The sequence below is a fragment of the Drosophila suzukii genome, chromosome 3 (assembly GCF_043229965.1).
Source record: "Drosophila suzukii chromosome 3, CBGP_Dsuzu_IsoJpt1.0, whole genome shotgun sequence".
Lineage (NCBI taxonomy): Eukaryota > Metazoa > Arthropoda > Insecta > Diptera > Drosophilidae > Drosophila > Drosophila suzukii.
The window spans coordinates 17,701,969-17,723,814 of NC_092082.1; the positions used below are offsets into that span (position 1 = coordinate 17,701,969).

The 21,846-nt window shown below is 40.2% G+C and overlaps 7 protein-coding genes across 7 annotated transcripts; 5 read left to right on the forward strand and 2 right to left on the reverse strand.

The window, feature by feature from the left end:
• The first annotated feature begins 2,164 nt into the window (after nucleotides 1-2,164).
• Eaf6 (chromatin modification-related protein EAF6/MEAF6) lies at nucleotides 2,165-3,326 on the forward strand. Its single transcript, XM_036816059.3, has 4 exons — nucleotides 2,165-2,394; nucleotides 2,463-2,676; nucleotides 2,818-2,949; nucleotides 3,027-3,326. The coding sequence occupies exons 1-4, from the start codon at nucleotides 2,248-2,250 to the stop codon at nucleotides 3,227-3,229; spliced, it is 696 nt and encodes a 231-aa protein (XP_036671954.2). The 5' UTR covers nucleotides 2,165-2,247; the 3' UTR covers nucleotides 3,230-3,326.
• A 636-nt stretch (nucleotides 3,327-3,962) lies between these two features.
• mthl2 (methuselah-like 2) lies at nucleotides 3,963-6,159 on the reverse strand. The gene is made up of 7 exons (XM_036816058.3): nucleotides 5,483-6,159; nucleotides 5,266-5,422; nucleotides 5,033-5,209; nucleotides 4,726-4,962; nucleotides 4,498-4,669; nucleotides 4,243-4,437; nucleotides 3,963-4,129 (listed from the first exon to the last, which is right to left on the reverse strand). Exons 1-7 carry the CDS (start codon nucleotides 5,981-5,983, stop codon nucleotides 3,997-3,999), a joined length of 1,572 nt encoding a protein of 523 aa, XP_036671953.3. The 5' UTR covers nucleotides 5,984-6,159; the 3' UTR covers nucleotides 3,963-3,996.
• A 1,268-nt stretch (nucleotides 6,160-7,427) lies between these two features.
• On the forward strand, nucleotides 7,428-10,765 carry TM9SF3 (transmembrane 9 superfamily protein member 3). Its single transcript, XM_017076545.4, has 5 exons — nucleotides 7,428-7,735; nucleotides 7,810-8,367; nucleotides 8,732-9,465; nucleotides 9,572-9,802; nucleotides 9,869-10,765. Exons 1-5 carry the CDS (start codon nucleotides 7,607-7,609, stop codon nucleotides 10,011-10,013), a joined length of 1,797 nt encoding a protein of 598 aa, XP_016932034.1. The 5' UTR covers nucleotides 7,428-7,606; the 3' UTR covers nucleotides 10,014-10,765.
• A 699-nt stretch (nucleotides 10,766-11,464) lies between these two features.
• LOC108011440 (collagen alpha-1(XV) chain) lies at nucleotides 11,465-13,285 on the forward strand. Its single transcript, XM_017076571.4, has 2 exons — nucleotides 11,465-12,243; nucleotides 12,304-13,285. The coding sequence occupies exons 1-2, from the start codon at nucleotides 12,207-12,209 to the stop codon at nucleotides 13,176-13,178; spliced, it is 912 nt and encodes a 303-aa protein (XP_016932060.3). The 5' UTR covers nucleotides 11,465-12,206; the 3' UTR covers nucleotides 13,179-13,285.
• A 1,017-nt stretch (nucleotides 13,286-14,302) lies between these two features.
• On the reverse strand, nucleotides 14,303-16,190 carry Alp9 (Alkaline phosphatase 9). Its single transcript, XM_017076558.4, has one exon. It carries the CDS (start codon nucleotides 16,141-16,143, stop codon nucleotides 14,590-14,592), a length of 1,554 nt encoding a protein of 517 aa, XP_016932047.3. The 5' UTR covers nucleotides 16,144-16,190; the 3' UTR covers nucleotides 14,303-14,589.
• A 250-nt stretch (nucleotides 16,191-16,440) lies between these two features.
• On the forward strand, nucleotides 16,441-19,111 carry Alp10 (Alkaline phosphatase 10). Its single transcript, XM_036814706.3, has 3 exons — nucleotides 16,441-16,599; nucleotides 17,329-18,473; nucleotides 18,620-19,111. Exons 1-3 carry the CDS (start codon nucleotides 16,515-16,517, stop codon nucleotides 18,959-18,961), a joined length of 1,572 nt encoding a protein of 523 aa, XP_036670601.3. The 5' UTR covers nucleotides 16,441-16,514; the 3' UTR covers nucleotides 18,962-19,111.
• A 311-nt stretch (nucleotides 19,112-19,422) lies between these two features.
• spo (spook) lies at nucleotides 19,423-21,843 on the forward strand. Its single transcript, XM_017076580.4, has one exon. The coding sequence runs from the start codon at nucleotides 19,971-19,973 to the stop codon at nucleotides 21,591-21,593; it is 1,623 nt and encodes a 540-aa protein (XP_016932069.3). The 5' UTR covers nucleotides 19,423-19,970; the 3' UTR covers nucleotides 21,594-21,843.
• The last annotated feature ends 3 nt before the right edge of the window (nucleotides 21,844-21,846 follow it).

A 21,846-nucleotide genomic window follows, 5' to 3' on the forward strand; every position in this document is an offset into this window, starting at 1 on the left:
ATTTGTAATATAATGAAAATGTTAAAAGGTTCGGTAAAGAACAAAAATTGTTCCCAAACTTTGAAAAACTGAAACAATTTAAAACGCTGTAGATAAGACTATTGATTTTTTGCCAGTGCAAACCAGAAGAAGTTGGCTAAAACCGATCGAGCACCTGAGTTTTGCTGTTGGCAGATGTTTGCTTAAAACCAAATGAAAATAAGTTTTTCCGAGTCTTAGCCCAGGCCGCGCCTTGTGTGTTTGCTTAAATAAAATGAAAGTTTTTTTGCTGCACTTTTTGTTGTTTTCAAATACGCGCGCGCCAATGTTTGACACACATTGAAAAGACCGTGCAGTCTGTCAGTCAGTCAGTCGGTCACTTAGTCACTAAGTCGGCTAGTCACCTAGTCACCGAGTCGATTGTGTTAGTGGAACATGGCGGAATCGGATTGGCAGACTTTGATTAGCCAGCGACTTGCAACGGTCGTTGCCGTTTCGCTTTTGCTGGCCGCTGCATTATGATTTCATTTTCTAATCGAGTTCGTCTTCATCCGCAGCCTCACTTCATATTGCCTTTCCATGGTCAACATGAAAGGAGATGGGTTGCAAAAATAAAATCACGCATACGCCGCGTATGACGAAAGTGAAATAGGCGCGACGACGAAGGCCCATAAAAAGTGGCAGCCAAAATAAAGCAAAGTAATAGAGAAAAAGCAGGCGGCAAGAGAGCGAAAGGCGGAATACAACGAAAGAAAGAAAGAGGGAGAGAGCTAGAACGCTGGCTTCACTTTTTTTCGGCAGTTCAACAAACCCTGAAACGAACTTGGGTCAATAAACTATGCAAGACCCACGGGGAGATCATTAGATGATCACCATCATGACGTTGATGATGATGGCGCTATAGCTGAACCGAATCTTTTGTCTGCGGCAAACGCATAAATAAAAAAGAATAACAGAAGAGAGGTCAATGGCAGCCACACTCGCCCCAAAATGAATGCAAAGTGGCGAAGGGGCAAGCCCTAGGAAGCGCTTAACAAAAAAAAAAAAAAAACAGAAAAAAGGAAAAAAATAGCTTTTGTATGGGTGAAGAAAAATTTAAGAAAAATAATGGCAGCTATTAAGAATATTTTAATTTGTCATTGCGGACTTTGACCCTTTTTTGAGTATATTTCGATGGTGGCTATGTCATTGAAATATTAAAAAATGCATCCAGAAAAAATGCTTTATTGACATAAACTTATTTTTAGTTACTTTTCCTTAAATATATATATCGGATTTAAGTAGCTTTATATCAGGATGTGTAATCCTCTTCTTATAACTAATATTAAAGCCCCCTTTTATCCATACTGGCCTGTTCTGATTTTTATTTTCCGAAAAATTGGTCTAGCCTAGAAAACTTTAAATCAGGAATTTCAGGAACAAGATATTGAACAAAAACAGGTCTAATAACACGCTAAATATTATTGGAAAAATTATATTCATAATCTTTAGTTTTTTGCCGTTTTTAAAATCTCTTAAATATCCTGTGCAGACCACTGGACTCGCAGGTTTACGAAATGCATATTGATAAGTTGCATGGAATAGCTATAGTTGGATTGGGATTAGGAGCAGAATTCGGGAGATTACGGGAAAACTGTCGCCAACTTTATAGTGCTCGGGACTGGGACGGATTTCTGGAGGGGCCGGAAGAATGGGTGGTCGTTTGGAGACTCCTGCCCTTTCTCAAAGTCCTTCTTCTAAGATGCATGGAATGCAAGCTGCATGTCCTGGCTGGCATTCGCGGGTCTTATGGGTAGTGTAATGGAGCCTTTCCTATTCTGTGGTGGTCTTAGCTTTATACTCAGCCTAGTCCCGATGATCTGTAGAGTTGAATAAAAAAGAGATTAAATATTTTAATTAATACAAATAATTATTAATGAGTTATATTATTTAGTTATATTTTTCCGATCTGGTAGTCCCTTTCCCTTTCACCTTCTCTCTGTACTTAGGAATACTCCTTTTACGAGTCTTAAAATAAAGCACTAGGTGCCCCACATAAATAGCGCCACCTATAAGTTTAGTTTTGAACCAGAAATTTATTTGGTTTGAGTTTTATCATAGACATCAACCGTGACCGTTGGAATACTTTTGGTATATTTTAATAATAAAAATGTTATAACAAGTATATTTCTTAAAGCCGGACGGTATTATTGAACTCTGCGGTCACACTGACAACAACACAAGTTGTTTTGTTAAACATTTCTTAAAATTTTAGCCTTTTCTGAAAACATGAGCTCGCCCACGAGTAAAAATGTTAGCGAAACGAATGGGAACAAGCCCAAGAAGTCGGGCAAAACGAATTCGAATGCCAAAAGCGGATCCATGGACACACGCGCTGAATTGGCGGACCTCATCAAAAAGAAGGCAGAGACTTCGGTGAGACACAATATAAACAAACCAGAAACCGAAGGCACTTAACATGATTATATCGTATGAACTGACAGGAACAACTGGCCAACCTGGAGCGACAGATCTACGCCTTCGAGGGGTCCTATTTGGAGGACACCCAGCTGTGCGGGAACATCATCCGCGGCTGGGAGCGCTACCTGACCTCCAACAAGGCCACCAATTCCAAGGCCGACAAGCGAAATCGCAAGTTCAAGGAGGCCGAGCGCCTCTTCTCCAAGTCCAGCATTACCTCCATGGCTATATGCAATCGTAAGTGGGGGATATATCGAGAATTGGGGGCGTACTTCTATTCCGATCGTGCTTTTTCTGCATGCAATAGGATCACTACCTATCTAGATATAAAATTGTTGCTTTTTCTATGAAAATATAATCATATTTATAAAATTACAGCTGAGCGCGCCAGCGAATCGGATTCCATTACCAATGAAGACTCCAGCGACAATCAGATCTCAATCAATCAGAACACAACAACGGCCCACGATGGAGCCACAACAATCAAGAGCACACCGAAAGATGAAAAGGGTAAGGCAGAAAAATTCAACTACTAATGTACCCCACATTTCTTATTATAATTTTAAAAATCCATTGCGCTGTTACAGATTCACCCTCGCATAGAAATGAAGGAAGTCTGGTCTCCAGTGCCGGAGTGGTGGCAGGACCTGCGAGCAGTGGGGTTGTCAGCTCGGGAAACAAAGATGTCCTTGGCACGCCCACATCAAATACAAAGAGCAAATTATCCACCAACTCCAGTGCGACGGCGAAGAAGAGCGGGCACATAAACAAGAAGATTCGACATCGATGATGACTGCTGCTTTAGGGTCCGCATCGAACGACCCACTCCTTATGTTCAAAGTTTTGAAATTACAATTTGTACAAGTAATAAAACGAATGTAGATTTACCACTATGTTGTTTTATTAATGAGCAAATATTATCCTGAGAAATCGTATAGCATAAGTATTACCATTTCTGGTCTCATGATTGTTCAGAAGTAAAGTAAGGAAAAGCCTTAAGATAGATGGCTTTCTTCAGGGGGAGTTCTACAACCTCTTTCACAATAGAAATATACACTTTTACTACATGGGACCTTTGACATTGGTTTATTTTACAAAGAGTTTTATTATAAAACCCAAAACGTTTCATTAATAAAGTAAAACAAATCACGGCCGCTAAAAAGAATTATCCTGTTATTTCACTATCAGAATTTGTTTCAAACTACGCTTAGTCACTCAAAAGAAATCTTTCTGACATCGTCATTGAAATTTCAATTTATGTTTGATAAAATTCTTAATGCTTCCCGTTTAAAAATGTATGAAATGTTTTGAATAGGAAATGCTTGGTTAATGAAAAGATTATTTTCGACCTCTTTCTACAAAGGAATGTTTGTTTGTACTGGATTGCTTGTTATTATAATCATTCTTATTTCTAGGAATCAGGGGAAATGACTAACCATACTTATAACATAACACTAATACAAAGTCATCCATAAAGTCTGTTTGATAAAAATTCATATTTAACTTTAGTGAAAGAGATTAAATCGTAGATATAATAGAAAATATATTTGTAGATTTCTACACACAGATTGAGTTCGGCTTCAAAATAGCAGGCTTTGGGCTTGATTGAGGATATACGGATTCCCCAGTCGTAGTTCGGGTTACTCTTGACTTCATACTGATGCCACTCCAATGGTGATTTGGAATTATTCTAAGATAAAATTTTTGATTTAAACCTTAATTTCATCAAAGAAACTTTAAGATTTGATTAAGATTTTACATATCTTGCTGAGATAATATTTTGCCGAATGTAAAGTTACTTACTGTGTCTTTAATAGTTTTAGCGTATTGGGTCTCAGAATAAAAACCACAAATGTGATAATTCCCTGAGACCAATTTAGGTAATCTGCTACTAGAAATGCCTTGGCCGCCCACTTCGTATTCTGCACTAAGTAGGAGATTATCTCTAAGCTCCACGTCAACCCCATGACGATAAAGAGCCGCAGAAATAGTGCGTAACTGGAATGGATTTATGGGAGTCATTTTAAGCATATATCTCATGTAATATTGTTGAATTACTTTTGTTTGTCCGATTTCAGCTTCTGCTTTCTGCCATCCTTGCGGGCGAATTTCTTCAGTTCCATCTTTGATCTTATTAAAGGTATGGCCATCAGGATAAACAAGGTCATGTTGAAGAGAATCAGCACTACCATCGGTCCGTAGAAGTAGAGCATAGCAGACCAATCTTGAGCTGAAAAATAAAACGTTTGGTTAATTTCTTCAAATTAGAGTACAACTGAAACTCACTGTTGATCCAACAAAAGCCTTTGGCGCCCATACGAGGATTCCAATCCTCGTTATCTACGAGCTTATCCGATAAATAGGTGACTCCGGTCAAGGCCACCGACATTCCCCACGCGTAGCAATTGTAGGCCAAAAACCGATTTTCTAACACAAAGACGCCTTTCATCCCGTTCCAGAGATCCAGGCTGATTACAGAAAGCCAGAAAAAGGTAGCCATGACGAAAAAGTAGCCCAGGAATCCTAACGCGTAAACCAAGAAAATGTGTTAACGTTTTAATGATCTTCGGTCGTATAGTCGCTAATATCTAACCTGCTGTTAGGCAGATCCCGGTTGTTAAATGCCACAAGTCAAGAAGCAGGAACAAGTAGGCCAGAAACAGGCTGGCCATGTAGCATACAAAGCATTTGCCATTCAAATTTCTAAGTTTCTTAACGAAGAGATAAACGCCGATCGTAAGAACCATGCATGTCAACGATAGGATCAGCACTATTGGAAGATAAATTCGTCAGAGAAAATTTAAGAAAGTGTGATTTTTGTATTACCAACTGTCTTTTCAATTTTAGACGCCTCTTTAACATGCACCATTGGACAGTGGTGAGGTGCAATTCGAATATTACCGTCTGTGAAGTTAAGATGCTGAAGGCAGTATTCCGCCTTGTTCAGCTGTACGTTGTCGAAGTGGCGTAAAAGAATTTCATTCTAGAGAAGGACTACACCGATTAAACTGGTCTAATTTGTTATATTTATTATTAAGCAAACCTCAAACAATGTGTATTTTTCCATTTCTACTTGGTGATCTAGAGAGTACAAATCTTCTTCATTACAGGGCTTGGGCAAATCCCACTGCACCACTAGATCTTTTCTAAAGTGCATTTTAACCACCGAACCGTTGTTGAGGGTTACGTTCAGGAAAGGATCGACATTATTCAGCTGATCCGTTGTCGTGTTACTGTAGCAGTGGCCCCATTGTATTATTTGGTTATGGGGGCAGCAGAACCTGACGCAGGGCCTTAGTTTGCAGACACATCCTCTTATGTGGCTCGCTACAACCTCCTTAGATTTGTTGGAAAGAAGCTTAAAGTCATATTCACCCGTCAAATGGGAGGGAATGAGTAGGTTCTCATACAGGTATGAGCCATTTGGGAATCTTTTTCCATCCGAGATATCTACAGTGTCGAAGAAATCACAGTCGATAATCTCGGTATTGGATTGCGGCACGAACAATAGAATTGCAGTAAAAAATCCAAACAGTAGTTCCATTTTTTACCGTTACACAGACTAATCTAAAATACTTATTTTATCTTTGAAAACAATTTTGATTCCTTTACTTCGAATCCTTTAAAATATTTTTCAAACACAGAAACACGGAAAGCTTTAACTACAATGAACGGAGTCAAAACTCTGTGTATCCGACAAATGCTTTTAACTGACTGATCCAATTAATAAATTCTGCCAGTCTGCAAGAGAAAATGTACACCGGAAAAAATTTGTTCAATAATAAATTATTTTTAATAATAAGTAACTGCAACATACAGTAATTCTCAGTAAATTCTACTAAACTTTTTTTTTACTAATCGGCAATGAATTCTAAAAAAAATTTTTTTTACAAAATTTGTAAAAAATACCGCGGATACAGGAAAATGAGAATACGCAACCATTGTTCTTAGTAGTTATGTTAAGACATACCGAATATAGTTAAAAATACATTTCTTTAATTTTACGTAAAAGTAAAATCAGTGCAAAATGAGAATAAATGGTCCCACAGTTGCTTAATTCAACCAACGAATAATTTTTATGTGTACTGATAAGTACGGCGACTTCCACAATCAATTTTAAGAATTCTTTTTTTCTTAACCGTCGTTCTGAGTCACGTTATAATAACTATTACAGCTGCAGGACTGTAGTTAGGGGGCAGGAGATTTTGAAGTTATACGGAAGCACGATGCTGAACACTACATTCAAAAAATTTATAGCGGACTTGACCAGTTTACAAGAATTTCATATGGAGTTAAGTACAAACTGTACTCTTGAAAAAAATGTTACTATTAATAAAAGTACACAAAGTTCAGAAACGATAAAACCTTATCTCAAACTAGTTTTTGGAATTTTTGATTTTATCGCCAATGAAGCTTAGAGCATAATTCTTATAATGCACAGACCACATTTATTATAGCACATAATTGTTTAACCGATATTTTCTGAAAAATAAAAAAGCCTGTTATATTTCGTTATATTATAGTTTGTTGTTTGATTTGTTTAAGTTTTATTGAGGATGAAATTGAGAACATCCAATACCTTTGGATTACAAAAACTTGGGCCTATTTCAACAAGTTGACGGTAAAAGTATCAATATATGTACAATATGAAAAATAATTAAATTATTGTTTACGTTTTAGGAAATATATATGCACTTCTCGCAGGAGATTTAAAGAAACAAATAAGCATTCATAAAAAATATGCATTCAATTACAATGTATAATTTCTTAATGTATACATTTGCAGTATTTCAATCAACACAGTAAATAAAAAATAAATCCATTATAATTATTGATAAAGCGGATCTTGAAAATTTGAAAGTTAACGCTAGCCCAACTGAATTTTCAAAAATAGTTAAATGGTCACACTAGTCACAGAGAAACAGTGTTTCATAACGTTCATTTTGGCCAAGTGACGTGTGTTCTAGTTCTGTGATTTGGTTCCAAAACCCGGAACCAGCACAAATGAACTGACTTTACGTTAACGAGATATTTTTTCTGTCGGCAAATTTGTGTTTGCCACAAAATTGTTTGAAAAGCCAATCTTAGCCAGGGCATTCGAAGCACGCCGACAGAGCGAGGTCACCCGGAAGTCAAGCAATCGAGGTCACCACCTGCATAACCCAAGATGGGTCGCAGCATCGCAGCCGCCACGAAAACCACGGTGGTTCGACCACAGTTTCGTGCAATTTGTTTATGTCTGCTCATCGCCAGCTGCTACGTGTCGCACTCCCAGGCGGATGAGCACAACCACAAGGTGAGTTTGGCTTTAAATGGTATTATCTTTCGAGCTCCAACTAAATATAACATAATTCGTACATTTCCGGGCAGTACAATGACCGGGAGGAGGTGGTCCTTTGGATGAACACAGTGGGTCCGTACCACAATCGGCAGGAGACCTACGCCTATTTCTCGCTACCCTTTTGCAGCGGCCAGAAATCCTCGATTTCCCACTACCACGAGACCCTGAGCGAAGCCCTCCAAGGAGTAGAGCTGGAGTTCAGTGGCTACGAGATGGAGTTCAAGATCGATGCACCGCGATCCGTCATCTGCATGGTCACCTTGACGGAGGAGAGCGCCAAGGCTTTTACCTATGCGGTGAAGAACGAGTACTGGTACCAGATGTATATTGATGGTCTTCCGATATGGGGAAAAGTCGGAGAACGGGACGAACGGGATGGCAAGTACTATATCTTTACGCATAAGAAGTTCGACATTGGCTACAATGGCCAGCAAATCGTGGACATTACCCTGACCACCGATGGTCGGGAGGAACTCAAGCCGGGATCCCACATCAACTTCTCCTACGAAGTCAACTGGAAGTCCAGCAAGGTGGAGTTCAAGAATCGATTCGACAAGTACCTGGACCCCAACTTCTTCCAGCACAGGGTATGTATTAAATACTAGGACAACATTTCCTATGAATCCATGATAGCACCCGCACCCATTTAGGATGTTTTCACCCTATTTCTTGTTAATAGATTACGTACAAATATTTAAAATCCCATCGGAAACCATTTGTGAATGAATAATATTTTCGTCCATTATAGTTGGACAAAAATATGTTCTTATCACTTTTTAGAATGAATATCATACATTTTATTATAATTAAGTAATAATACTCTTCAGTTGAATTCTTAACTATTTAATTTGCTAGATTGTCGGTTAGAAACTACTACATCAGCTATCGGCAAAACCAAATTTACAAAAAAAAACAAATTATTAAAATCCTCTTTACCACTATCACCTACAGATCCACTGGTTCAGCATCTTCAACAGTTTCATGATGGTCATCTTCCTGGTGGGCCTCGTGGCCATGATTCTTATGCGAACTCTGCGCAAGGATTATGCCCGTTATAGCAAGGACGAGGAAGTGGACGACATGGAGCGCGATCTTGGTGATGAATACGGTTGGAAACAAGTTCACGGCGACGTCTTCCGTTCACCACCCAATACGCTGCTCTTCTCGGCCTTGGTGGGAGCTGGATACCAACTTATTTCGGTAGTTTTTTGTGTGATTATGTTCGCCATTGTCGGCGAATTGTACACGGAACGTGGCTCTATGCTGTCCACGGCTATATTTGTATATGCTGCCACTTCTCCAATTAATGGTTACTTTGGAGGATCCTTATATGCAAGATTGGGAGGACGATTGTGGATCCGGCAGATGCTGGTGTCCGCTTTTACAGTTCCAGTGTCTGTGTGCGGAACGGCTTTCTTAATCAACTTCATTGCCATCGGCTATCACGCTTCAAGGGCCATTCCCTTTGGAACCATGGTGGCAGTAACCTGCATCTGCCTATTTGTGATCCTGCCCTTGACTTTGGTGGGTACTGTGGTGGGTCGCAATCTGGATGGGCAGCCGGACTTCCCTTGCCGAGTGAACGCTGTGCCACGACCCATTCCCGAAAAGAAGTGGTACATGGAACCGCTGATTATTGTGCTTCTGGGCGGCGTCCTGCCTTTTGGATCCATCTTTATTGAGATGTAAGTATTGTGTGTCACATATACGAGTTTTTATCAAGAAACAGGCATGGCCAGATCTTAAAAATGTATTATTTAATATGACAAATGAAATTATGTTTCTGAACAGGTACTTCATTTTCACCTCCTTCTGGGCGTACAAGATCTACTATGTCTATGGCTTTATGTTGCTGGTGTTCAGCATCCTAACTGTGGTCACTGTGTGTGTTACCATTGTGTGCACATACTTCCTGCTAAATGCTGAGGATTACCGATGGCAGTGGACGAGTTTTATGGCGGCGGGCTCCACTTCCATTTATGTGTATGCCTACTCCTTTTACTACTTCTTCTTTAAAACCAAGTGAGTCGCATATTAATGATATTTAGAACGGTCAATATAACGAATCTTATTTTTTGTATTTTACAGAATGTTCGGTCTGTTCCAAACGGCCTTCTACTTTGGCTACATGGCTCTCTTCAGCGGCGCCCTGGGAATTATCTGCGGCACCGTCGGCTATGTGGGCACGAATCTCTTCGTGCGCAAAATCTATTCCAATGTGAAAATAGACTAAGAGCCCTGCGGCTCATTCCGCCGCGACCCGCCCCCAGATCTGTATATCATCCTAATCGATTTACACTTGTATTTATTGAGTAGAGTTTTAGTTCATGTATTTTCTTTTGCTCCAGTTGGCTATCCCCTCTTTTGTGTTTCTCACTTCTCATGTTGGTGTGAAAATGAATGCCAGTCCAATGTATTCGCACCAAAGATTAAATATTCAGTTTATCGATGTATACGGAGGAACATATATTACTTAAATAGCAATTTTCGGAATTGTTAAACATGGAACTTGGAAATGACAAATTGAATAGAATTATGAGAAAAAGTAACAACTAATTGTAATTTTTTTGCATTTACTTTCGATAGATTTAAGAGTCAATTATCAGTCCTATCTAATCAAATTGGAATCTCTTTTATTCCATAAAATTACTAATTATTACAAAAATAATATTTTTTCGCTCTTTTAATTTAATGAAAATATCTTGGGGGTAATTAATTCATTTCTACTAAATTGTAATATATTTAACATAGTTCCGAGGATAACTTTTTTGTCATATATGCATGCTTTTGCATTTGTTTGCCTACCGTATACATTTGGTATTTCATTTGAATTGTTTGCCTAGAAAACTTATCAATCTATGCAATTGCAACAAAATGTGACTTGAACTTGTTTGCGCCAATTAGTTTATGTACGATGCAAGAAATGTGCTGATTAGCAATAGTCGATAATCTAATAATAAATTCAATATATAAAACCAAGCAAAATGATTAATGCCTTTTAATGTCCTCTTCATCTTGGTCAATATCAAACAACATCAAGATCGTTTAATCTTTAATGATTCTTGATCCGCTTGGTATGATTGACCCTCAAATTGATTTTAAATTGTTGGAAGGCTAACAACTTTAGTGCTTTTCTTTTTTTTTGCATTTAATTGGTTTGGGCAGATAAGCGCCCATTTATTTGAGAGGTACTTGCCAATTTTCGCATTCTTATACTTTTTTAGGGAGCGCAAAAAAGAACAATGCGAAGAAAACACCAGGCCGGCTCAAGTACTTCGGGATTATTCCATGACAACACAATTGATAAAGCTTTGTTGGGTTCTTGTCGTTAACTGATGGATTTTGATTTGGACTTACGTACTTGATTTATATTTATTACGTACACCGTATACGATTAATCACTGCCGTGTCAACAAAGTGTGTTATACCCTAAAAAGATTAATACGGTTTTTGGAATCATTAAGCGCAAATCAAAGAAGATCTACATTGTTACCAAACTCTTAAAGTAGTTCGATGTTTAATGCTTTTATATCAACTAAACTACAATATTCCCGATTTATCTATAACTATTATCTTTTGGGTGACTAACCCTTTATTGTCGAAATTTCTGTTTCAGATTTTTTTTAATATCGTCTTTTGAAAACAGTTTACGGCTTTACTTTTCTGATTATCTGAACACTCAAGGGTCCCAATGTCACCAGTTTTCAAGAGAATGCCGCTCGTTCGGAAGTGGGCACTTACAGAGTGAAGAGTGCCACTAATGACGCGTGTTTTCGGGGGCTTCTTCTAATCAATGGAATTCTGAATAAGTCGGAAATGTCGCCAGAACCTTTTCAATTCAATCCGCTGACTGGAGGAACCTGATTGGGATCATATTGATTTCGTAATTTATGCTAATTCTGGATCATTAAAACTGTAACGGCGCTTGAAGAAAAGATTGTGGAATTTATGTGTCTCTGCGAAGGTGATAAGCATAATGTACCCCAGCAATTCAAAAGCTTGGGTGCCATTTTGATGGGTAGCGCCCACATAAATTATCTGATTTAATCTGAGTTTACTTGGCTGACATTTGATGCATTTTTGAAGTTTTTCCTCTTGATTGTTGCCAAGAATTCAGAACCCTGCTGACCCAGTTATGGGGCTTGGCTTCAGACCTAATAATGCTAGTGTATATTTTGTAGCGTAAATTATCATAAACGTCAGCGAGCGCCTTGGTGATGGCGTTTTTCCATTACATTTGATCGCTTAACAAGAACAGTTATAGAGATGCGTTTTTGGATCGATTTTCAGATTATTTGGCCATTTGATATGCATATTAAAAAGTTTGTCGTCTCAATTGGTTTGGTCCAAATTTTTCAGGTTATAAAAGCAAAGGTCGAGTTCTCGGCTCATCTAGTCTGTTCCCAAGTTATTTTCCAAGAACACCATGGATTTTTTGAGTCTCTTAGCTGTCTTGTTTTTGGGTAAGATTTTAAAGTTTCCTTAATTTCCTTTACAATTTTTTAATACATCATTTCCTGCAGGTCTATGTTCTACTGCCCAGGCATCTTTGGTAAAATGCTCTTGTGATCCTGGTGCGCCGGGTGAGCGAGGACCTCCCGGTCCTCCCGGGCCTCCAGGGAACGGTGGTCCCGGGTACTGGGGCTTTGGCGGCCCGTTTCCTCCGTTTCCGGGTCCCAGAGGATTACCAGGACCCCCGGGTCCTCCTGGATTTTGCTTCCCCTGTCCGGCGCCTCCACCTTTGCGAAATTTTCCGCCACCTGGAGTTCCTGTTCAACCTTTTGTTTCCACCCAAGTTCCTGGTGGCGGATTTGGGGGAGCCTCCGCATTGACCACCGCAGTGGGCAACATTATTGTTATTCCTGCAGGTACGGGAACTGGATTAACTGGTCGGGCACAGTTCTTCCATATTTCACCCGATGGTAAGGTGTTGCAGATCGATCGGCCACAAAATCTACCCAGTGAACTATTCGATTCACCTGTTAATCAAGGTGGAGGTGCTCAAGTTCCGCCACCTCAGCCCACATCTTCATCTCTGTCGGGGATTACACCAACGGCAAATCAGTTGTCACCTACTCAACCCACTCCCGGAGATCTGGGAAATACGCAGACCACATTACTACCGGAAAATATAGAGGAAACCCTATTTGCAGTGGGCAACCGCAAGGATTTCCTGCGAGGCAGCTCGGATGCCAGCGATTGGAGAAGGATCCTCCTCTTGGGCGAAAGATCCCACGATGGTCTAATGGCTGCCAAGGGTCAATCCGTCCAGCAGCATAATTCCAATCAGCTGGAGAGCAGCATGGACAACTTTCAGAGGGCTCTGGTCGAGCTGAAGGAGAAGTATGCCACGCTCGTCCAACCCCGTAGTGCCAGCCAATATGCAGTAATCATTTGAAAAGGAAAGTCTAGAGTGGAGCTAGTTAAATATTTTAATAAAAACAGTACTGATAATGTCTAACAAGAAGATAATAAATAAACCTTCTGATTTAAGTTACCATTTATAAAGTTGGCTTTATCTCTTGGACTTTCTCGTGTTTATTCATTGAATGGTTATTTGCAACTGGTTATCAAGTGTCAATGGTTGATTAAGTAAGCAAAATCAAAATTCATCAAGCTACTAAGAACCGATTACCTTTGTTCTACAAAACCAGAATAACTTACCTTTCCTAAGGGGTATTTCTCAACGGAATTCCGCAAAGACAATTGTAAACAATGATTTTGCGTATGGTGAAGATTCGCCAGAAAAACTGAAGTCCCATACAGCCGAGTGGGTCGCGATTACGTTTGACAATTTGAATTGCATAATAAATAAAAGAATTGGGCATTTTATTCACTCGGTAGATTGCTTAATCATTCTGACTACCAATTGTTATAATATCATTTCAAAGTAAAACCACACATAATCTACGCAGAACTTAATTCCTTCGCATTAGATCTGATGAAATTTTAAATATATATTTCTGTGTACCGGTGGGTAAACAAAGTGAAAGGTGATAATTAAATTTCTTACTATTTATAAGAAATGTCTATCAGAGATAAAAACAGATTTAATGATAGGCCGAAATAAAAAGATAAGAAAGTTATTAATTTGAGAAAGGCTAAAAAAACAACATGCCTTCTTATTTTGGATTTTTAATCAAAAATAGGTAAGATTAGAAGTCATTGATGACATGAGAAAATGTACTTTCTAAATTGCATTTAGTAGATTTTTTAACATGAGCTAATGAAACCATACTCCCTAAAAATAGTTTGGCTTCGGGACTTTAGCACCGTAAGTCCTTAGCACTATGATCAAAGTCATCCATTTGCGTCGCCTAGACGCAATAAAATATTTAAATCTTTATCAGACAAGAAATCCCACTAATAATCTGATTGACGTATTCGGTTTATTGGGTATTTATTCGCAGGAATGCCCCATTATATAAGGTCCGAAAGTCCGAAAACTATTTGTTTGCTTCACAAGAGCAACAATCTAGAGCTCAAAGTCTTAAAAGTAAGGTAAGTTCAGAGATACAAATCTTTGATGGCAACAAAAGTTTTTATTAATTTAATCAGCTTTAATCGGGATTTTAATGTCTGCCTATAATCAGACAATTTAAGTATAGTTCGTTGTTCATATTGATAGGAAACACTTCTTGTGGAAAGTGCGAGTAATCCCTGATCAAAACTTTCTCGAGGGCCGTGTGTTCCAGCACCTGTCAGTTCTTGAGTATTCATTTAAGACGATAAAGCGTACGTGATAATCGTCAAGTGGAAGAGCTAATTAAGAGTCCTTTGGCGTGTCAATCAACTCCTGGTTGTGATTCCTAATCGCAAGCGGTTAGTCCATCACCAACGCAAGCGGCAAAGGCCATTATATGGGGAATTGCGTTCTGTTCGTAGACCCCGGTGAACAGATGAGCCCAGGGTCCCGAGGCAAAAACGCCGACATCCTCGCCTCCATGAGTCTCCGATTCCAGTGGCACCATCGCGGGGAAAAGCTGATCAAAATCGCCGATTGTGGGGAGGCTGGTAGGATCCACACGTTCGTGGGTCTCCGTGTTGTAATAGTCCTCAAAACTCTTACCATTCGCATAACTTAAAGCCAGATAGGGTATACCATCTTGGCCCTTCGCCTTAGCAACTCCAAATATATCGCTTCCTCGAGGCTGATAGCCGGACACACTAAAGGTGTGCGAATGATCCGAGGTCACCACAATAAGGGTCTCCTCCGGATTGGTCATTTCAAGAGCCTTCTTCACTGCCTTCGAGAGTTCGGCAGTCTCATCCAAAGCAATTCTTGCCATTGTACTATGGTGGCTAATATCAATCTTTCCTCCTTCTACGAAAAGAAAGTAGCCCTGCTCCTCGGTCTCCAGCACTTCAATGGCCTTCTGTGTCATCTCCTCCAAAGTGGGTTCATTGTTCTCCGGATCGGACAGTTGTTCCAGATGATAGTGCATATGGCTCTTGCTGAACAAACCCAACAATCGCCCAGTTTCGGTGGCATTTACATTCAACAGCTTCTTCTGGGTTTTCACAAAAACATTTCCCTCATCTAAGGCCTCGAATTCTTCGACGAGATTGCGACCATCAGTGCGACGTCCTTTATCGTAGTGCTCAGGACTATAGAAGCTTCGCTTGCCTCCACCCAACATAACCTTGAGTTTGCTGCCCACCTCGCCGTGAATCAACTGGACAGCTATATCCTGGAGACCCGCGGATTGTTCACCGCAGTCCTCTTCCAGCACAGCATTATTCTCCCATTCACGATCGGCAACATGGGCGTAGACGCCTGATGGAGAGGCATGGGTCACTCGCGTGGTGGTCACCAGTCCAGCAGCTTTGCCCGCATCCAAGGCCCATTTTCCCAGGGAGAAAACATGATTCGTTTCATTGGCCATGGCCAAACAGTCACCTCGTTTCACATGGGCATTGACGCCAATGGTTCCGTAGTTAGCTTTCACTCCACAAAGATATGAGGTAGAAGTACAGGCACTATCGGGGACTACTTTGTCCACCGAATATGTTTTGGATAGCCCAGTGAAGGGGAACTCCTCGAAGGAGAGCTTCAGCTCTTCACCTCCAATATAACTGCGAGCAGCAGCCAGAGTAGCCAGACCCATGCCGTCACCCAAGAACAGGATAATGTTCTTAGCCTTCTTTGTATTCCTCACGTACTCTATCTTCTCACGAATGAGTCTCTTGCTGTCCGAGTACCAGAACTCCTGGGTATCCTCTCCGGAAATGGTACGTAATCTGGGACTACTGGGCAGATGGGGATGCATTCGCTCTTCGTCCACGGGAGCCTTTCCAGGTACCGCTGCTCCCCAGACGACGGTCAACAGACCGAGGCCAATCCAGAACTTAAGACTCAGCATTTTTGAGATGCTTTCACTGTGCCTGCCAAGTGAATACTGTACTCCGGAGTCACATACCTCCCATTAATATACCATCAGGTGCAGCTCGTGTGAGGAGTCGATTGGGCAATTTGGTGGAGAGCGGGTAATTTACGACACCTCCTTGGCTAGACCGTGATAATCACGTTTTTAGACACTTGAGATAATTAATCGATCGCCACTTAAGATTACTGAAATCACAAAAACAATTATATATAATACGTATGTGTATTACAGGAAGAACGCTTTGAAAATCGGAGGCTATATAACCGGGCCAATTCGTCTAATTTGGCCAGTCTCGCGGTCACTCTCGAACAGAGCATTTCTCAGTTTTAAACTACCGCCCCTTCAAGATGGTAAAAAGTTGCCTGATCTTGTGCTTTTTCGCTCTCCTGTTCATCCAGGTTCGGAGTGATGCAGCCGACGATCAAGAACATGGTAAGTGGAACCGAACGATATTACGAAAATATAATTACCGAACGAATCCGATTTGTCGGGACCCCAGCTTATCTACAGCCAATTGAAGAAGCCCACTAGGCCTTATCGCAAATCTTGTTTGCTTATTAGAATTGGCTAATAAAGATATATTTCTAAAAAGTTTCAGTCATCGACAGGCTATAATTTGATTGTGAGTTGATTTGTTCACGTGAAACGAAATTACAATAAAGATAGCGTTAGAAAAGGTTATACTACAAAATTATTTTATTAAAATATTTAAAGTTTTGGAGTTAAATCAAGTCTCACAAAAAAATGCATTGATTATAAATGGTTGCTGTAGTAACTGGTTAAGATCATTCAAAAGAAAGGAGTTATACTTGAGGTATTATAAATCAAAGTTAAGGAAACTTATCTAAGCAATAACATAGTTTTGAAACCCAATTAACAAAGTAGAAACCACTTAAAAACGAATGTATAATCATGACAACACAATATTTGTTCAAGATATTATTAATCAGTTCTTGAATTGGAAACGTTTTTAGCACGTTTTATTAAGGTACAATCAGGGCAATTTTGTAGCGATAAGATGGTAAGCCAAGTCTCATTATAATTAAAACTGATTCATACATCTATCGACAGCCAGAAAACATGTTTACCACTTGAATAAGTAGTTTTATTAGTCCAATTTTCCCGCCGATTAGTTGCTAACCCAAAGTCCGGACTTTACAGCCCAACATCCCCGTTTGCAATCATCACGCGACTACGAGGCCCTCGACGAGGAACTGGACACACGGTTCTGGCACGATAAAGCCCAATCGATTCTAGCCGATAAGCTGGCCACCCATAAGAAACTGAACGAAAATCGTGCCAAGAACGTGATCCTATTTTTGGGCGATGGAATGTCAATCCATACGATAGCGGCCACACGTGCCTTTATGGGCGATAGTAACAAGCAGGTTTACTTCGAGACATTCCCCTACTTGGGTCTGTCCAAAACCTATGCTGTGAATGAACGTACTCCGGACTCGGCCAATACAGCTACGGCCTATTTAACTGGAGTCAAGGCCAACTACGGTACCCTTGGAGTCAATGCAAAGGTGCAAAGGGGCGATTGTGTGACCAATTCGAGTAACCATGTCCAGAGTATTGGTCATTGGGCCCAGGAGGCCGGAAAGTGGGCTGGTGTGGTGACCACCGCCCGAGTGACACATGCTTCGCCAGCCGGAGTTTATGCCCACGTTGCCGAAAGGGAATGGGAGCACGATGGTGAGATAAACAGCTCCAATTGCAGTCCCGATATCAACACGGACGTTGCCCGCCAGCTTGTGGAGTGGCCAGTGGGTCAAGAACTTCGCGTAATTCTGGGCGGTGGTCGATCTAATTTCCGTGATCAGTCCCAGCCAGATGAGACCGGTGTTGCTGGTCTGCGAACCGATGGTCGTGATCTGGTCAAGGAATGGCAAGAGATCAAGAAACAACAGGGAGCGGAGGGGAAGTATGTCTGGTCCCTCAAGGGTCTCAAGGACACCGATATTAGCAAAACGGATTATCTTCTGGGACTCTTTGACACATCTCACATGCCTTATCATGGGGATCGTGGTCGAACCCATTACGAAAATGCTATTCCATCCCTTTCTGAGATGACAGAAGCAGCCATCAATTTGCTCAGTAAGAACGACGAAGGTTATTTCCTGTTTGTCGAGAGTGGTCGGATAGATATGGCCCATCACGCCACGAAGGCAAAGAAGGCTATGGAGGATACCCAAGAATTCGCGGCGGCCGTGGAACTGGCAAGGAAAATGACCAGCGAGGAGGATACTCTGATTGTAGTGACTTCGGATCACTCTCACACCATGTCTATCAACGGCTATCCGGTGAGTAATTTAAATAAAGTCAGCAAATTAATGATTGTGAATATTTTTGAGGTGGAAGTTAAATAGAAAATCATATGAAAAAATTTTTGAAAACGGATTAAAAGTACACTTAATAAATTTTTAAAACATCCTTTCTTATATTTTAGTACCGCCGTCAGAACATCCTTTCCTTGGCTCCCAACGTGGCTGATGATGACCTTCCTTTTACCATCTTGTCCTATGCCAACGGTCCGGGATTCATTGACACCTATAGCTCTGAGACTGGACGCATTGATCTTTCCCATGTGGACACTACAAACGAGGAGTTTGCTCTCCAGGCCACGGTTCCTTTGAGTAGTGAGACCCATGGCGCCGAGGATGTGGGTGTCTTCGCTTCTGGTCCCTTCGAGCATCTTTTCACTGGCAACTACGAGCAAAGTTCCATTCCCGCCATGATGGCCTATGCGGCCAACATCGGACCTTTTGCCAAGGAAAAACTTAATGAATAATAAAGTGCCGATCAAAGTACCATAGTCATACGGAATACTCAATAAATAACGAGTAGTTTAAGATCATTTTCAGGGGAGTGCAAAGTCGATAAAATTAAGTTAAAGTGATAAAAGATATAATAAAAACTCTGAACTGCTTTCTGAAATGAATTACCAAATGTAAACTATATATGTATAACTAAAAAGTACACATAAAAAGGTGTTAAGATCAACTTGATTGTCGTATGTTGTAGTATGAATGAAAAGCATTTAATAACGGGCGTATCAAAAAAAATGAAGTTAATTAAATTAATAAATATTTTTTATCAATTTTTGAATAGTGTATTTAATAAATTAACCGGGTGACCATCGAGTCACCTTGGTATATAGCTGACATCAGGACGCTGACGCAGCTTATGCACTCTTGTGGGCTGCACCTTGATTCAAGGTGCAAGGTCAGCGATTTTTTATTATGCGCAGACGGCTGGCCAGTTCTTTTTTCGTAAGGCTTAGACTAAAAAGCACTTGTCTTGAGCGCATAACTCCGTCCATAGCCATAAACTTGATTCTTCAAAAGAAGCGCAGTCAAATCTTCTAATCGTCATCTTTAAGTTATCAACCAGATCTCACGCCCCAGTTAACAAATTCTTTGCCGTGGCAGCACTTCAAATATAATTTATTTTTAAATAATACACGCTATGTATGTATATGTCGAAATAAATTAAATTCAAAATAAAATTTAACCAGGATATCTTGGAATATCTAATGAATATATAATCTAAGACGTATCTGCTTCCATCCTGATGATTCATGTTGTCCTTTAAATGGAAATAACAAAACATAAAAACCAAAACAAACAGGTAGCCGAAGAATCGATAGAACTAGCAGGTATTTCTTTAAACAACAGATAACGAACAAGTTTTTTCAAAGGGTCTAGGGAACTCGTGGCCCATAGCTTACCTGTCTACTTTATTTTCTTCGATATCGTTAGTTGTCTTTTCAACCTCCTACATTCAAGAACGACGGTAAAATGCTGGTTATTATGGCATATAGTATTTTGACCATTTTACTCAGTGTTGTGATCACGTCTTATATTGCCATTATTTATGGAGCAAAAAGACGAGTTATTCTGCCGGTTAAAAATAAAAATTCATCTGAACAAAATCAAATAGTTTATGAAAAATTAAAACAAGCTCCAGGACCGCGACTTTATCCCATCATTGGTAACCTACATCTACTGGATCGTTATAGAGATAACCCCTTCGCTGGATTTACTGAGCTGTCCAAACAGTATGGAGACATTTACTCCCTGACTTTTGGACACACCCGCTGTTTGGTTGTGAATAATCTGGAGCTGATACGCGAGGTCTTGAACCAAAATGGCAAGGTGATGAGTGGACGCCCGGACTTTTTACGATACCATAAGTTATTTGGAGGCGAGAGAAGCAATTCATTGGCCCTCTGCGATTGGTCTCAACTGCAGCAGAAAAGGAGGAATCTCGCCAGGCGGCACTGTTCGCCCAGGGAATCATCTTGTTTCTATATGAAAATGTCTCAAATTGGCTGCGAGGAAATGGAGCATTGGAATCGGGAGCTGAGGAACCAACTGGTCCCTGGAGAACCCATTGAACTGAAGCCTCTGATCCTCAAGGCCTGCGGAAATATGTTTAGTCAGTACATGTGTTCCCTGAGATTTGACTACGGAGATATGGAGTTCCAACAGATTGTTCAGTACTTTGATGAGATTTTCTGGGAGATCAATCAGGGACATCCCCTGGACTTTCTTCCCTGGCTATATCCCTTCTATCAGCGACATCTTAACAAAATCATCAACTGGTCCTCGACCATCAGAAAATTTATAATGGAGAGGATTATCTGCCACCGGGAGCTGAATATCGATTTGGATGAGCCAGATCGAGATTTTACAGATGCCTTACTAAAAAGTCTTATTGAGGACAAAGATGTATCCAGGAACACCATCATCTTTATGCTGGAGGATTTCATCGGCGGACATTCGGCGGTCGGAAATCTTGTGATGCTAGTACTGGCCTATATAGCCAGAAATCAGGATATAGAAGAGAGAATCCAAGAGGAAATAGACACCATTACATTGAAAGAAAATAGGCAAGTTACCCTACTGGATATGAATGACATGCCTTTTACGATGGCCACAATTTTCGAGGTACTGAGATATTCATCCTCACCGATTGTTCCCCATGTTGCCACCGAGGACACAGTAATCTCTGGCTATGGAGTAACAAAGGGTACCATTGTGTTTATCAACAATTATGTGCTCAATACTAGCGAGAACAATTGGGTCAATCCTAAAGAATTTAATCCGTTAAGATTTCTGGAAAAGACAAATCAAGAAAGGCCGAAAAGTTCCAAAGGTTTCGATTCCGGCATCAAGAGCGACAGGGAGAAACTTCAACTAAGAAAGAATATTCCGCATTTCTTACCCTTTAGCATTGGAAAGCGGACTTGCATCGGCCAAAATTTGGTCAGAGGCTTCGGTTTCCTAATCCTGGTTAACGTAATGCAGAGATATAATATCAGCAGTCACGATCTGTCTACAATCAAGATCAGTCCAGAGAGTTTGGCACTGCCCGCGAATTGTTTTTCATTGGTTTTGACACCCAGGAAAAACATCTAGGATAGGATTGCTATTATTGTATTGCTAATAAGTATATAAATGTTAAGGATTATAGAAAAATATGTGCCTTATATTGGCAATGAAGGATAGCTAATTAGATTGCACTAATGAGTTTAATAGAACACATTAAATAGTATTGTAACACTAGTTTGTATTCCTGTCTGTATTTTGTACCTTAAGATCCACCCAAAGTCTTATAGTTTCAAAACACACAAAATTTATAATAAAGTAATTTTCCTCATATTATTAATTC

Coding starts and splice junctions, on each gene's coding strand:
- mthl2 (XM_036816058.3), bottom strand. CDS start 5,983: ATGGAACTACTGTTTGGATTTTTTACTGCAATTCTATTGTTCGTGCCG. Junction 5,423..5,482: donor AAAAATACACATTGTTTGAG/GTTTGCTTAATA, acceptor GTCCTTCTCTAG/AATGAAATTCTTTTACGCCA. Junction 4,130..4,242: donor CTAAAACTATTAAAGACACA/GTAAGTAACTTT, acceptor ATTTTATCTTAG/AATAATTCCAAATCACCATT.
- Alp10 (XM_036814706.3), top strand. CDS start 16,515: ATGGTAAAAAGTTGCCTGATCTTGTGCTTTTTCGCTCTCCTGTTCATC. Junction 16,600..17,328: donor AGCCGACGATCAAGAACATG/GTAAGTGGAACC, acceptor CGGACTTTACAG/CCCAACATCCCCGTTTGCAA. Junction 18,474..18,619: donor TGTCTATCAACGGCTATCCG/GTGAGTAATTTA, acceptor CTTATATTTTAG/TACCGCCGTCAGAACATCCT.
- Alp9 (XM_017076558.4), bottom strand. CDS start 16,143: ATGCTGAGTCTTAAGTTCTGGATTGGCCTCGGTCTGTTGACCGTCGTC.
- TM9SF3 (XM_017076545.4), top strand. CDS start 7,607: ATGGGTCGCAGCATCGCAGCCGCCACGAAAACCACGGTGGTTCGACCA. Junction 8,368..8,731: donor CCAACTTCTTCCAGCACAGG/GTATGTATTAAA, acceptor TATCACCTACAG/ATCCACTGGTTCAGCATCTT. Junction 9,466..9,571: donor GGATCCATCTTTATTGAGAT/GTAAGTATTGTG, acceptor GTTTCTGAACAG/GTACTTCATTTTCACCTCCT.
- spo (XM_017076580.4), top strand. CDS start 19,971: ATGCTGGTTATTATGGCATATAGTATTTTGACCATTTTACTCAGTGTT.
- LOC108011440 (XM_017076571.4), top strand. CDS start 12,207: ATGGATTTTTTGAGTCTCTTAGCTGTCTTGTTTTTGG. Junction 12,244..12,303: donor CTTAGCTGTCTTGTTTTTGG/GTAAGATTTTAA, acceptor CATTTCCTGCAG/GTCTATGTTCTACTGCCCAG.
- Eaf6 (XM_036816059.3), top strand. CDS start 2,248: ATGAGCTCGCCCACGAGTAAAAATGTTAGCGAAACGAATGGGAACAAG. Junction 2,677..2,817: donor CTCCATGGCTATATGCAATC/GTAAGTGGGGGA, acceptor ATAAAATTACAG/CTGAGCGCGCCAGCGAATCG. Junction 2,950..3,026: donor CACACCGAAAGATGAAAAGG/GTAAGGCAGAAA, acceptor GCGCTGTTACAG/ATTCACCCTCGCATAGAAAT.